General features: G+C 32.8%; 1 protein-coding gene across 1 annotated transcript; it reads left to right on the forward strand.

Moving 5' to 3' along the window:
* LOC131179252 (histone H4) lies at positions 1-822 on the forward strand. Its single transcript, XM_058145517.1, has one exon. It carries the CDS (start codon positions 303-305, stop codon positions 612-614), a length of 312 nt encoding a protein of 103 aa, XP_058001500.1. The 5' UTR covers positions 1-302; the 3' UTR covers positions 615-822.
* The last annotated feature ends 12,683 nt before the right edge of the window (positions 823-13,505 follow it).

The raw sequence follows: 13,505 nt of genomic DNA on the forward strand, positions 1-13,505 counted from the left end.
GTCGAACTAACGATTTGGTGTTTTAGAAAATCTCAGAACCCATAAGTAGCTGTTAGCTTTTCCTTTTTTAAAAAAAAAAATAATTTTTATTACCCCTCCTACCGTGGTGGCTGTTTGGTTGAGGAGAAAGTGCGGGAAAAGGAAAGAAAAATTAGCATATATAGTGTATACATTTAAGCTATTAGTGCCCTCATTTGTTTATATTTTTATTGTTAAAGTTTATAGCTCAGCTAAACAATTCTATTCTCTTGGCCCTAATTTATCAATTAAATCAAATTTACAGATCCTGCTTGTGAAGAAAAATGTCTGGGCGCGGCAAGGGAGGCAAGGGGCTTGGAAAGGGAGGAGCCAAGCGTCACCGCAAGGTCCTTCGCGATAATATCCAAGGCATTACAAAGCCAGCAATTCGCCGTTTGGCTCGCAGAGGTGGTGTGAAGCGTATCAGTGGTTTAATCTATGAGGAGACCCGTGGTGTCCTCAAGATCTTCCTTGAGAATGTGATCAGAGATGCTGTGACGTACACCGAACACGCTCGCCGTAAGACTGTTACAGCCATGGATGTGGTGTATGCACTGAAGAGACAGGGTAGAACCCTTTATGGATTTGGTGGTTAGAGCTTTTGATTCTGATTTTAAGTCTTGCTGTCAAGAAATTGTATGGTTTTGGATAGATGTTTAGATAGGGAAGTTATTGTAAGTAATCTGATGGGTTTGGCTAATGGGTATGCTAGTTTTGCTTATTGGTGTTTTGGGTTCTTTTTGTAACTATGGTGAATTTGTAATGGAATGAAATGAAATGAAATGGTGGTGTTTGATTTATTGATTTCTGGTGGTTTTCTGTGTTTGTTGTTTGTGTGTGCGCTGTGGATCGCTTCAGCTTTAGCTTTTGCTTTTCTTTTTAAGGTAATGGATAACAGGTGATAAAAGCTTTTCAAACATGTTATTCGACTTCAATTAAATTTGTAGGCAATTTTTTTTTTTTAGTTTTTTGTCAATGGTCTTAGTTGATTAGTCAATTATGTCTTGGGTTCTAGCAATAACTTGAAAAATAACTTGAAAATTATGGGGGTTACTAAATAAGTTGTAACATATTGAATCAAATAAATAATTTTCAGGTTTAAAGTTAGCATGTCTCTTGAATTTATTTTATTACAAGCTAATGATATATGCATAATAATTTGGCAATTCATTGTCCCAAAAGCGCTAATAAAATTATAAGTGTATATATATAAAGTGATTTAATAAAATTTTATAATTTATCTTATAATATTTTTTAAAATGATATTTTTATATAAAATAGTTAATTGTAAAATCATTTATTAATTTGAAGATAATTTTTTTAACATCTTAAATTAGTTTTTTTGGTAATATTTTAAATTTTTTTAAAAAAATTATTTTTTTATTAAATAAATAAATTTTTCATAATTGATTATTTTACATGAAAAATTATTTTGTAAAAGTTTAATAAGATAAATTGTAAAATTATGTTAAATACCATTATTTTTCATAATAGAATAATATTTTCTTTATTTTGAATAAGTAATAATAAAATTCGCCTAAATTGTACTTCAATGAATTTGTAAAATTAATATTATTTTTATTGATTTAGATTAAAAAGTTTTGGTTTTATTTAATATTTATAATTTTTAAATATTATTATTATTTTAATTTATTATACTTTTAATATTAATATAATTTATTGCTAGTGAGAAAAATAATAGAAAGATAATTCCTTTAATTTATTGAAAAGAAAAAAAATAAAAAATAAAAATTTCTTATTGTGTAAAAAAAAGAAAAAAATTATGAAGATTTATGTGAAATTTTATTTTTTATTCAAATTAAACAAAAAAGTGAAAAATATGTTTTCTCTTCTATATATTTTTTCTATAATAATTATTTTTTAAATATAATTTTATTTATTTGAAATAAATTTATTTGCTTTATATAAATATAGAGAGATTTGAATTAATGTTGAATATTGATTTTCCTTTACTTTCGTTAAAAGTAAAAAAAAAAAAAAAAATTATTGATAAATTCATATATTAATTAAAAAAAAAGGGTGTTTTTATTTAGCGTTCAAGTCCGACAACTGGTTAAGACTATTTGGTTTCTAGTCTAACTTCCCCTCCAACTCAATCGTTGGGAAATAGGGGCAGTAGTTCATGATGTTAAGAGCTTGTTAGCTGTGTATCTTATGTGATATGCTCTATAGCACGGACAGAAAATGTGGAAACGGAAAAATTTGGAAACGAACACGAAAAATGGTATTTTTAAAATTATAAAAAATGAAAACGTGTAGAAATATATAAATATAAAAAATATATATAAAATTAATGAGTTTTTAACCCAATAATATTAGTATTATAGTTGTTTTCATAATTTATATCTTAAATTATGGATTAAAAACTTAATCATCAAAATTATTTGTAATATAAATATTAGAAATAATACTCTCACCAAATAAAATAATTCATTTGGTAAAAATAAGTTTTGTTTTCGTAATTATTAAAATTTGATTACATTGTGAAGCAATTTAAGAATAATAATTTTAAATATATTAACTCAATATGTTTTAATATATATATATATATATGTTTGCCAAATCAGAGCCAATTATATTAAAAAAAAAAAACTCCCTTCCCCGCAATGGGAGATCAAGTGCCTATGACTAGTAAGTAATATTGTATTATTCAAAAAAGAAAAAGTATTTTGGCCTTAACTTGTCTTGCTTGATGTTGATGGTAGAGGTGTGGGTTCAGATGTAGCTGCCACTTCCTTTCTTCGTTCCCTTGACTTGAAGGCTATGAGAACCATTAGAGTGTAGCCATGTGTCAGTTGTTAGCCTTCTCAAAACGAAATTCTTTGATGCACCGATAGACCTCGCGTCTTCGGGTCGGTTCCTTTTCGACACGAGGAGAGACGAACGGAAGGCGGTATCACAAAAATCCAGTTTGAGTGCCCTCCAAAAGCAAGTTCGAGCTAAATCACAACCAAACCCCCATGCTACAAGCCAGCCTCAACCATCGATTAAGATTCAAAACCCATATACAAAAAGCCAATCAAAGGCAGAACAGAGCATGGAAACTGGGAACATTAAAGGGATTATCGGATCGACTCACCTGTGATGCCATGGCCGCATCGCTGGTCTAGTGCCGTCGTTGCCAAGTAAGTCCTCTTTTTCTTCTTCTTCCTCTTCTTCTTGTGAAGCAGTGTTGATCAGTGCTCTCACCTCTCTCTGCTAGCCTAAGCCATTTTTTTTTTTTTTTTTTTTTAAAAAGACGTGTTTCCGACATCGAAAACGCATTCTCGACTTTCTCAATTTCAGGAAATGGGCCCGAAACGTTTCGTTGGCGTGTCTCTTCGTGAAAACGTTTCTAAAATGGGGAAACGGCATGACTCAGCATTTTCGTGCAACGTAGGTGATAGGTCAAGTTCATTCCTAGAACAACGAATGGATGTGCTTACTACGTTGTTGGAAAAGTGAGGATTGGATCCTTATTGTTGGACTGGATCCTTAATCCTCCCCAAGTTAGCTGATCTATGAGTTAAAGATAGGCTGTACTTTTCTCATAAATCATGAATGAAGTTCTCACCTTTCAGATTAAAAAAGGTAAAAGGCCATTTTTCACCCTAAAGTTATGGTCAATAGTCGTTTAAGCTCTTAAAATCTTTGTTGATCCATATAAGCCCCTCAAGTATTTAAAATAGTATAAATAGCTCTAAATTTGAAATGTGTTAAGTCCGTCTAGAAGAATGGCCCATATGTTAGTCATTTCCTGCTGTTAACATATTGTAACTTATCCACCCATCGTAAAATCTATTGTGTTGAGAAAAATTCTCAAATTCTCAAAGTAAAATTTTAAAATTCTCAGATACTATATATTTATAAAATAGTATCACAGTGGAGCTCTAAAAATAAAATAAATAATTAAATAAATTAATAAATAAAATATAAATTTTTAGTTACTAATATTGTACCCTATAAGAAAATGGTGTAAGTTAGACTTTGAAGATAAATAATTAAATAAATTAATAAATAAAATATAAATTTCTAGTTATCAATATTGTACCCTGTGAGAAAATGGTGTAGGTTAGACTTTGAAGAAAATTACTCCTTTTACAACCTGGAGAAAAATTATTGAATAGGAGTGAGCGTTTAACTCAGTGACTTTAGATATTGATTACAGATGTAATTTCTACAACTACTTAAAACTAATGCAATTCTACCATCAAATACACATCAAACACATATAACAATTTCAATATTCGCACGAGAAGATAACTTGGAGCTACTCACGCATCCAGTATATCACATCAATGCATAAGTATGGGAGTTAATATTCTATACAGCTCTCTTAATTCAAATCTTGCCAGCAAGTTCAATTCAAGCCGGATTTTCACTTAAATCCAAGTGCGGAGGCTAGTGAGATCAACTCAAAACTGTGCCTCACCCTAACTTTTCATATCTATAATGTGGAGAGAGGGAGGGCGTGAGGTGAAATATCATCCACTAGAATTATATAAAATGCACCAGGTAATGCCCAGGAAAAATCGTGGAGTCACAATGGTCTCACTTAATTACTACCTCCTTAGACAGCATTTCCTAGACATGCACTTTATACAATCCTAATAGAATCAAACCACTGATAAGTACTGTCTTCCCATAACACTACCACGATACTAAGGATTTATGTCACAAAGGCATAGATAGACAGGAGTCGCCACTTGGGTAATAAATATGACATATTCAGTATTTCTTCCGAGGGTCATGGATAGCAGCTTACTCATTGCAGAGTTTCCACAACCGTTATTATCGTAGTCCAATGTCTAGGTCCGGGATAGTGAGTACATAAGGGAAAGATGTTAGGCACCCCTTACGCCTGGTCTAACCTTGTTAATTAGAGTGTCAATCTTCTACTAATGTTTCTAGAAGTCTTATTTATTATTCTTTTATTAAACTTTATCCTAAAAATACAATTTTAATCTTACACACGCAAGTAATTCACAAAAGGGTTGTTGTTTACAAACAATTTTCATGCACAAGTAATTCCTATATATGGGGTTGTTAATTATTTAAATAATATTTACCAGAAGACTAAAATTAATTTATTATTAAGAATTTAATTTATAAATAAATTCAATTTCAAATAACCCTAAGTTTTCATTTAACCTAATTAATTAATTTTCACCAAGTTATCCTAAGGATAATTAAACTAAATTAATTATGTACATGTGTAATTTATTTTAATATCACATAAGGCCCAAACAATCACAAACTAATAAAGATTTCTAACAAACAGATTTATTTTACAATTACCAGGTATTAAATTAAATTTATTTTACATGTCAAGGTTCGTTTAATTTACAAACAAGATTAATTTTTATTTACAAAGTATTTTTTTTAAAATTAATTACATGCAAAAGTCAGCTAAATTAAAAACAAAATTAATTTTAATTTACCAAATAAAAATCATAATATTGCTACAATTTCATGCTAATAGTTATTCTAGGAATTTAGGATTACTTACTTGTTAGTAATTGTAGTTGCCATTAGGGTAAGTTACCCTGAAAAAATGGTATTCTCTTCTAGTATGGCAATAATATCCTTGGCTTACTCCCGTTTAGCTCCATATAAACTTCACGCAAATGCCCTCTTTGGTGCTTACCTTAGGGCTACTTACCAATTTTTGTTTGTAATAAAAAATAAAGAAACTAAAGAAAATAAAAGAAATAAAGAAAATAAGAAAATATTAATAACAATTTACATTGAATTGTAACTCTATTCTCCTAAAGGGTTAATATTCCTAATTAGTTACAACTACCTAAGGGTCCACATCTTCTAACATATTCCCAACACTTCATAACACTTCTTGAATTAAAAAAAGTACAGAAAAATAGATCAAATATCAATTGGAACCTAAGAAAATACAAGAACATGTATAAACATACAATTTCCAAATTTTGGCAGATTGACAGTAGCAAGAAATTTGATTTTTGAAAAATAGTTAGACAAGCCTAAAAATTATGAAAAAATTACAGAAGACAGCCAAAATATCATACAACATCATAAAATTCATAGATTAAACAAAAATCTAGCCAAATAATCTATACAAATTGTAAATTTTTCTGATGACAGAATCGCACTACTTTTTTGTAAAATTCATAACTCACCAACCATAACAGATATGAATGCGAAACTAATTGAAAAATATTCACAAGATTCTAAACTTAATTTTAGACACCAGATTTAGACAAAATATTAAGAAACAAAGGAGATATGGGCTTCACAAGTTGGGTATCCTGCAAATCGGATTTTACAGGAACCCTAACTTCAAACAGCCATAACTTACAAAATATTAAAGCTTTTTTAGTGATTCTTGAGCGTAAAATTAATAAAATTTCGTGTAGTATGAATATAATTTTTTCAAATTTTTTATAGATTCATAAAATAACAAAAAAAAAACGTGAGAGACAGAAAACTGAATATGTGCAGAGTTATGTATCCCCTCAAATTAAACATGATTACATGATCCACATGAACATGCAAGATAAATTAGAAACAAGGAACATAGAATTAAACATTACATAGCATAGATCTTGAAAAGAAAATAAAAGAACTAACCTTAAAGAAATATCGCAAAAAAGAAAGAAGAACTAAAAGAAATTTTGACTATTTATCTCTTTAAATTTTTTTTCCTTTTTTTTTAATTTTTTGTCTTCTCCTCCTTCTCCTTTTTTTTCCTTCTCTAGTAGGGTATTTATAGGGTTTTGGGAGAGAGGTGTGATAGGTTTTGGAGTCCTAGGGTGATAAAGTTCAGATAACTTAAACAATTAGGATTGCAGAATTTAGGTGAGACTGAGACATGGATGAGGTGTTTCAACCAATAGGAAGAGAGGGGAAGGGAAAGGCACCAATAGGGAGTGAGGAAGAGGTGTGGTAGGGTTTGAAGTCCTAGTGTGATAAGGTTCAGATAACTTAAACAACTGGGATTAAGGAATTTGGGTGAGACTGAGATATGGGTGGGGTGTTCTAACCAATAGGAAGAGAAGGAAAGGGGGTGGCACTAATAGGGAGTGAGGAAGAGAGTGGGGCCAAAGGGAGAGAGAGAGAGAGAGTTTGTATGGGAGAGAGATAGAGAAGAATATATATTTTTTTATTTTAATTTTCAAAAAATAAATTAAGTGGGTCATATTTAAAATTTCTAACTAGGCTTTTTTAGGCCCATGGGGCCCAATTAAGCTTAATTAGGTGCATTTAAAAACTACCCATATTAAATTTAAACAAAACAAAATTTTATTTAAATTTAATTAAATTCAATTTCTAAAAAAACATATTATTATTTTTTTTCAAGATCATGCCATGGAATTAATAATTCAGCTCCATGCCTCCAATTACATCTTACAGTCATATAATTTTTCATCATCGGGTTTTTCACAGTCTCAATGCATATACTCATCACAAAATAAGGGTCTACAGTCTGCCCCCCACTTTGGCAAAAGTTGAAATCAATATGAAAGTATTGCTCAAGTTTCGTCAAAATGAAACTCAAATTTCTAATAACTATAAAACATTAGCTATGAGGATCAAGTATATCTTGCTCAGTCGATATACTCTATGTTATGAGACTAGCTATGAGACTAGCTATGGTCTCATAACAGTAATAACTATATCATGTGAAAAATGAGTATATCTTGCTCTGTCGATAAACTCTGCATCATGAGACTAGCTACGGTCTCATAACAGTGATAACTGTGTCATGTGAAAATTTAGTGCATCTTGTTCTGTCGATACACTCTGCGTTATGAGACTAGCTACGGTCTCATGACAATGGCAACTATGTGATTTGAAATGTTGTGGATTCGTATTTAGGATCGTGGTCCTAAACTACTACGTATCCCCCTCGCTATCCTGAGGAAGAATTAGACCCACTCGTAGTTCGACACTTGAAACTGTGGTGATGCATGTTCTTCTATGCCTTACATACCTACAAGTGATATGTTGATGCATGTTCTTCTACGCCTTACACAACTATGCCATATGCCCTAAACAACGTCTAAGGACTTACAAAAAAACATCTATCATGAAATGTTGTGAGTTCGTATTTAGAACCGCAGTCCTAAACTACCTATGTATCTCCCTCGCTATCTTGAAGAAGAATCAAACCCCCTCGTAGTTTGACACTTGAAACTGTGGTGATGCATGTTCTTCTACGCCTTATACACCTATAGGTGACATGTTGATGCGTGTTCTTCTACGCCTTACACAACTATGTCATATGCTCGAAACAACGTCTAAGGACTTACCAAAAAATATCTGTCATGAAATGTTGTTGGTTCGTATTTAGAATCGCAGTCTTAAACTACCTACGTATCCCCCTTGCTATTCTGAGGAAGAATCAGACCCTCTCATAGTTCGAAACTTGAAACTGTGGTGATGCATATTCTTTTAGGCCTTACACACCTACAGGTGATATGTTGATGTGTGTTCTTCTACTCCTTATACAATAATGTTGTGCGCCCTAAATAATGTCTAAGGATTTACTAAAAAATATCTAATTCATGATTTGAAGAAATTGGGATGACTGGGTTTCAAAATTCTCTATGATTTCTGTGCTTCCTGTATCTTGCTTCCTATCATGGACATGCAAATTTTACTGGAGATTCTATAAAAAACATAGTCCTCTGAGGGATCTCTTTTGCAAAAACTTTCTTTTAGCCTCAAAATTTTTGAGGAAAACCATTCACTAAAAAGACTTCCTTAAGGTCATAATACAATTTCCCTCTGATTTTTTTTTCTTCTCTCCCCCATGCTTCATTATTCTACAGCTGTTTCAAAATCTTGTTCTGCTTTGACTCCTTTCTCTTCCATGAACTCAATTCTTTGTGCCCTAATTTTTGCCTGAAATACTCTTTCGAGTTTTCATTTTAGTGGGCTTGTTTTAATTTTTGCGTAAGCGGCCCTTTCGGGTTTTCCACTTAGCGAGCTCTCTTTTTTTCTATTCTTTTTCTTGTTCTTTTTCTCTTTTTTTTTTTTTAAATTAGACAATCACCAGAGCATTAATATCAAGCACCTATTCTGTCATGCTCACAAGACAATAGGTTAATTAAAATAATGCAGTTCAATTACTTAATCTTTTGATGTATCCCTCAAGACACAAACATTCACAATCATAATTAAATAAAACTTATTCTTGGTTAATGCAATAAAAGTTTCTTTATTTATTCAGGTATACCATTACTCCCTCTTACATTTAGTTTTACCAAATTTTCAACTTTTCAAAGTTAGAAATAAGTTTTATAACCTACTGAATGGCATTTTCAGGTTTTCCATCCAGATCTTCTCTTATCTCTCATTTTGCCTAGATCACCTTTTGTAGATTTTCAATCTAGCATTTTGTTTTCTTCTTCTTCTTTTTTTTTTTAACCCTTACTTTTGCCTAGACTGCCTTTTGCAGGTTTTCAGCCTAGCGGGCCTATCTCACACAAAGTATCATTTGAGCTTGTCTAAATTGACTAGTTCTTGAAATTCATTCCCATCTAGGTTTGATATTCTTACTGTTGCAAGATCTTTTTGAATATGTATGGACCATCCTAGCTTGGGTTAAACTTTTCCCTTAAATCAAAAGGGACGGGCAGAGCTTGTTTCAAAACCATGTCTCCCTCTTTGATCTTTCTTGGCTTCACCTTTCTTGGCTATCTTCCTTTGATAAGCTTGCATATGATACAAGACTCACATTCTCTTGTCATCAATCAAAACTAGTTCTTCATATCTCTTTTAAGCCCGCTCATTTTTTAGGATCTTAGCTTCTAGCATTACTTTTAAGGATCTAACCTCTTGCTTAATGGATAGCATTGCTTTAGTCCCATACACTAAAGAGAATGGGGTTGCCCTCGTGGATGTCCTTGTAGTACTACGATAACCTTAAAGAACATAAATGAGTTTTTCAGGCCAATCCTTATATGTTTCAAACATTTTTTTTTCCGACTAGAACCTTTCCATTCATATGGGGACTACGCATTCCTGCATGTACTTCTTTTATTATTTGCTCAGCTTATTTTTCTATCATGCATAAGACTTTGTAGAATTGCCCTCCAGCTAAAGTAAGTTGAGTGGCTAATCTATGAATTATTGCTCTTTCTTTTTTGTTGGCTTATTGCGAGTATTCTCTCACTTCCAGAGACCTCCTTATGTCTTCATATCATTTTTCTTCTCCCTCTAGGTCCACATGTGCTACTATTAATCCTTCATAACATGAAATTTTAGTCCTCATTAGGATAACTAGCTAAGTCAACTTTTGATCACTCTTTTCCTATGGGGACACTAGCGTGGCTTGGGAATCAGCCATCTGATTTTAAGCTCGAGGCATGTGCTTCTTGGTACTTTGTTAACAAGGCTATAAATCTATCTCTTTCTTCTTGGGTTAAATCTTCAGCTAACTTAATATCTTTAAGATTATTTGGTGCACCCAAATTAATAGAGATCGATTTTAATGCATTAAAAAAAATAGATTCTAGATTATTATGAATGCCATGCATATGCCCATTAGAATAAACATCAAACAAGTAAGCTGAAGGATTGGTCATATTATTGATCTTCACCTTAAAATCAGCACCAAATATATCAGAAATGGAAACATCAGTATCACTACTGTGAGCATTACAAAAGACAAACTCAAACTTAGGAGTGTAACTTTAGGTTCTTGGCTTTCATGCAGTCTTTAGATCAATAGTGCTGATTTTCTGCTCTAATTCTTTCACACGTGGTAACCCTTAATTATATGTTAAGGTAATTGCCCCCTCTTTCAAGAACTTAGGAGGCTTTGGCTTTTCTTCCTCTTCTGTTGGCTCATAGCCCAAACCACGACTCGTGATCTGCCCCTTCATCTTAGGAAAAGTTACTAGACCATCTATACTTTCTCCTAGGCCTATGCTAAGAAAAAACTTTATCCCTTTCTTCATAGTAACCACTTTTAGATTCATCTAGTTTTCATAGATCCTAACAACTTGAAAATCAGACACTAGTGGAACTGAACGATCTAGTTGTAATGCAATTATCTCTTTATCAGAACCAGTCCAGACATCCAAAGGATCATCATCATAGCTAGAATTATCATAAATGTCGATAACCATTATAGACTGACGTTCATTAGGATTTTGAATGGGTTGGATAGGTTAATTAGGATTTTGAATGGGTTGGATAGGTTCATTGGGCTTTTGGATGGGTTGGATAAAGTTAATAATTCTGTTAGGATTATTTGGGGTGATGGAGATCATGTAGAGACTTGGTGTAGGAGGAAATTTTGGTTAGGCATGGGGCTAGTGTGAGTTTTTTTGGTTGATTTTTTAGGTCAATTATCCTTTTGGCATCAATTAGATCTTAGATATCATGCTTAAGTTGAAAGTATTAGTCGATTTTATGACTGTGGGCTTGGTAGAACCGGTAACATTGATTGATATCATAGTTAGGTGGGAGTGGATTTGGTAGTGGTTTGGGTGCTAAGAGTTGTAGGTGTCTTGAGCTTTGAGACACTCCAAAACTTTGGATAAAGGTTGGCTGAATTGGAAAAAATCTCCTTAGGGTGTGAGACACAATTTGAACCTCAATAACTTTAATGCCACTTAATTGGCCTACCTCGGGGCCTCTTTCTAAAGTTGACCACAATTTTCTCTTCTAGCTCAAACATCTTGGCGTTCAATATTTCATCAAGTCTGGCCATAGTTTCTTCCATCTTAAGTAGTGCAGGTGAAATCCTTACTAGTCTCTTCCCTTCCCTAACCCAAGTGACCTGATTGGAAGTCTCTTTGGTGTGTTTTGAGGCTATGTTTGCTTAAAAAAATAGGATTTAAGGGTTAACCTAAGTATGCTATGTACATGAATGCAATGCATGAATGGACTATTTTTTGCCTTTACTTTTGCAAAACCAAAACCGAACCATACCAATAGAACCAAAATTGAACCAAAACCAGACCATATAAACTGAACTAAGATCAAACCAAAGACTGAATCAAAACCAAAAAAAAAAAATCTCCAGAACTGAATCTTTGCCCCCTTATAACTTCAACTCTGACGTGCAGGATAAGAAAAAATTCTATCCTAGGCTACGGTACATTGGACACACCAACGGGGGGTGGTCCAGGACGATCCTTCCCTCACAAACAAAGGATTTATATCCTTAAAGTTTAACTATAAGTAAATATCCTCTTGCTTAACATGGGTTTTAAAATGGACTTGTGCCTATGCACACATTGGGTTTATGCATAGGCCTAGGTTCATCTCAACTACCACTAGAACTTATGATTTGAACAGTAAGGTTACAACACAACAAAAATCTACGGGGTACCTAGGGCTGAAATCTATGGCTTATGGGCTTCATCGGGTAGGAAAAGAGTCACCCATGCGAGAGTTTGTCCATTAAGCACAACGGCCGGAGCTGTGGCTCTTTTATATACTTGAAGGTACAGGCATGGGGTGCTAGCACTCACCAATTTGTCATAGCTTGAGTGGAACTATGGTCTCCTTGGCTAGTACTAGCGGGCTAAAAGGGTAAAGGTGATCCATGTGATAGTGTAGTGCAATGCAAAAAGTTTAACAGAGGAATAATATTAGACTAATAAAAGCATGTTGGAGTAACTATCCATTTAGTCCCAAGTGGAGTTGTCAAACTGTGGGGAGAGGGAGGGTGTGAGGCGAAATATCATCCACTAGAATTATATAAAATGCACCAGATAATGCCCAGGAAAGATAGTAGAGTCATAATGGTCTTACTTAAGTATCACCTCCTTAGACAACATTTCCTAGATATGCACTTCATACAATCCTAATAGAATCAAACCACTGATAAGTACCGTCTTCCCATAACACTACCACGGTACTAAGGATTTATGCCACGAAGGTATAAATAGACATGAGTTGCCACCCGGGTAATAACTGGGACATATTTAGTATTTCTTTCGAGGGTCATGGATGGCAATTTACTCCTTGTAGAGTTTCCACAACCATCATTACCGTAGACCAATGTCTAGGTTCGGGATAGTGGGTACGTAAGGGGAAGGTGTTAGGCACCCTTTACGCTTGGTCTAACCTCGTTAATTCGAGTGTCAGTCCTCTACTAATGTTTTCAGAAGTCTTGTTTATTATTCATTTATTAAACTTTATCCTAAAAATACAATTCTAATCCTACATACGCAAGTAATTCACAAAAGGGTTGTTGTTTACAAATAATTTTCATGCACAAGTAATTCATCACTATAGGGTTGCTAATTATTTAAATGATATTTACCAAATAACTAAAATTAATTTATTATTGAGAATTTAATTTACAAACAAATTCAATTTCAAATAAGCCTAAATTTTTATTTAACTTAATTAATTAATTTTCACCAAGTTGCCCTAAGGATAATTAAACTAAATTAATTATGTACATGTGTAATTTATTCTAATATCACATAAGGCTCAAACAATCACAAACTAATAAAGATTTCTAACATACAGATTTATTTTACAAT

Source organism: Hevea brasiliensis, chromosome 4 (assembly GCF_030052815.1).
Source record: "Hevea brasiliensis isolate MT/VB/25A 57/8 chromosome 4, ASM3005281v1, whole genome shotgun sequence".
Classification (NCBI taxonomy): Eukaryota; Viridiplantae; Streptophyta; class Magnoliopsida; order Malpighiales; family Euphorbiaceae; genus Hevea; species Hevea brasiliensis.

Bases quoted from the DNA above. Each gene is read 5' to 3' on its own strand.
- LOC131179252 (XM_058145517.1), top strand. From the start codon at position 303: ATGTCTGGGCGCGGCAAGGGAGGCAAGGGGCTTGGAAAGGGAGGAGCC.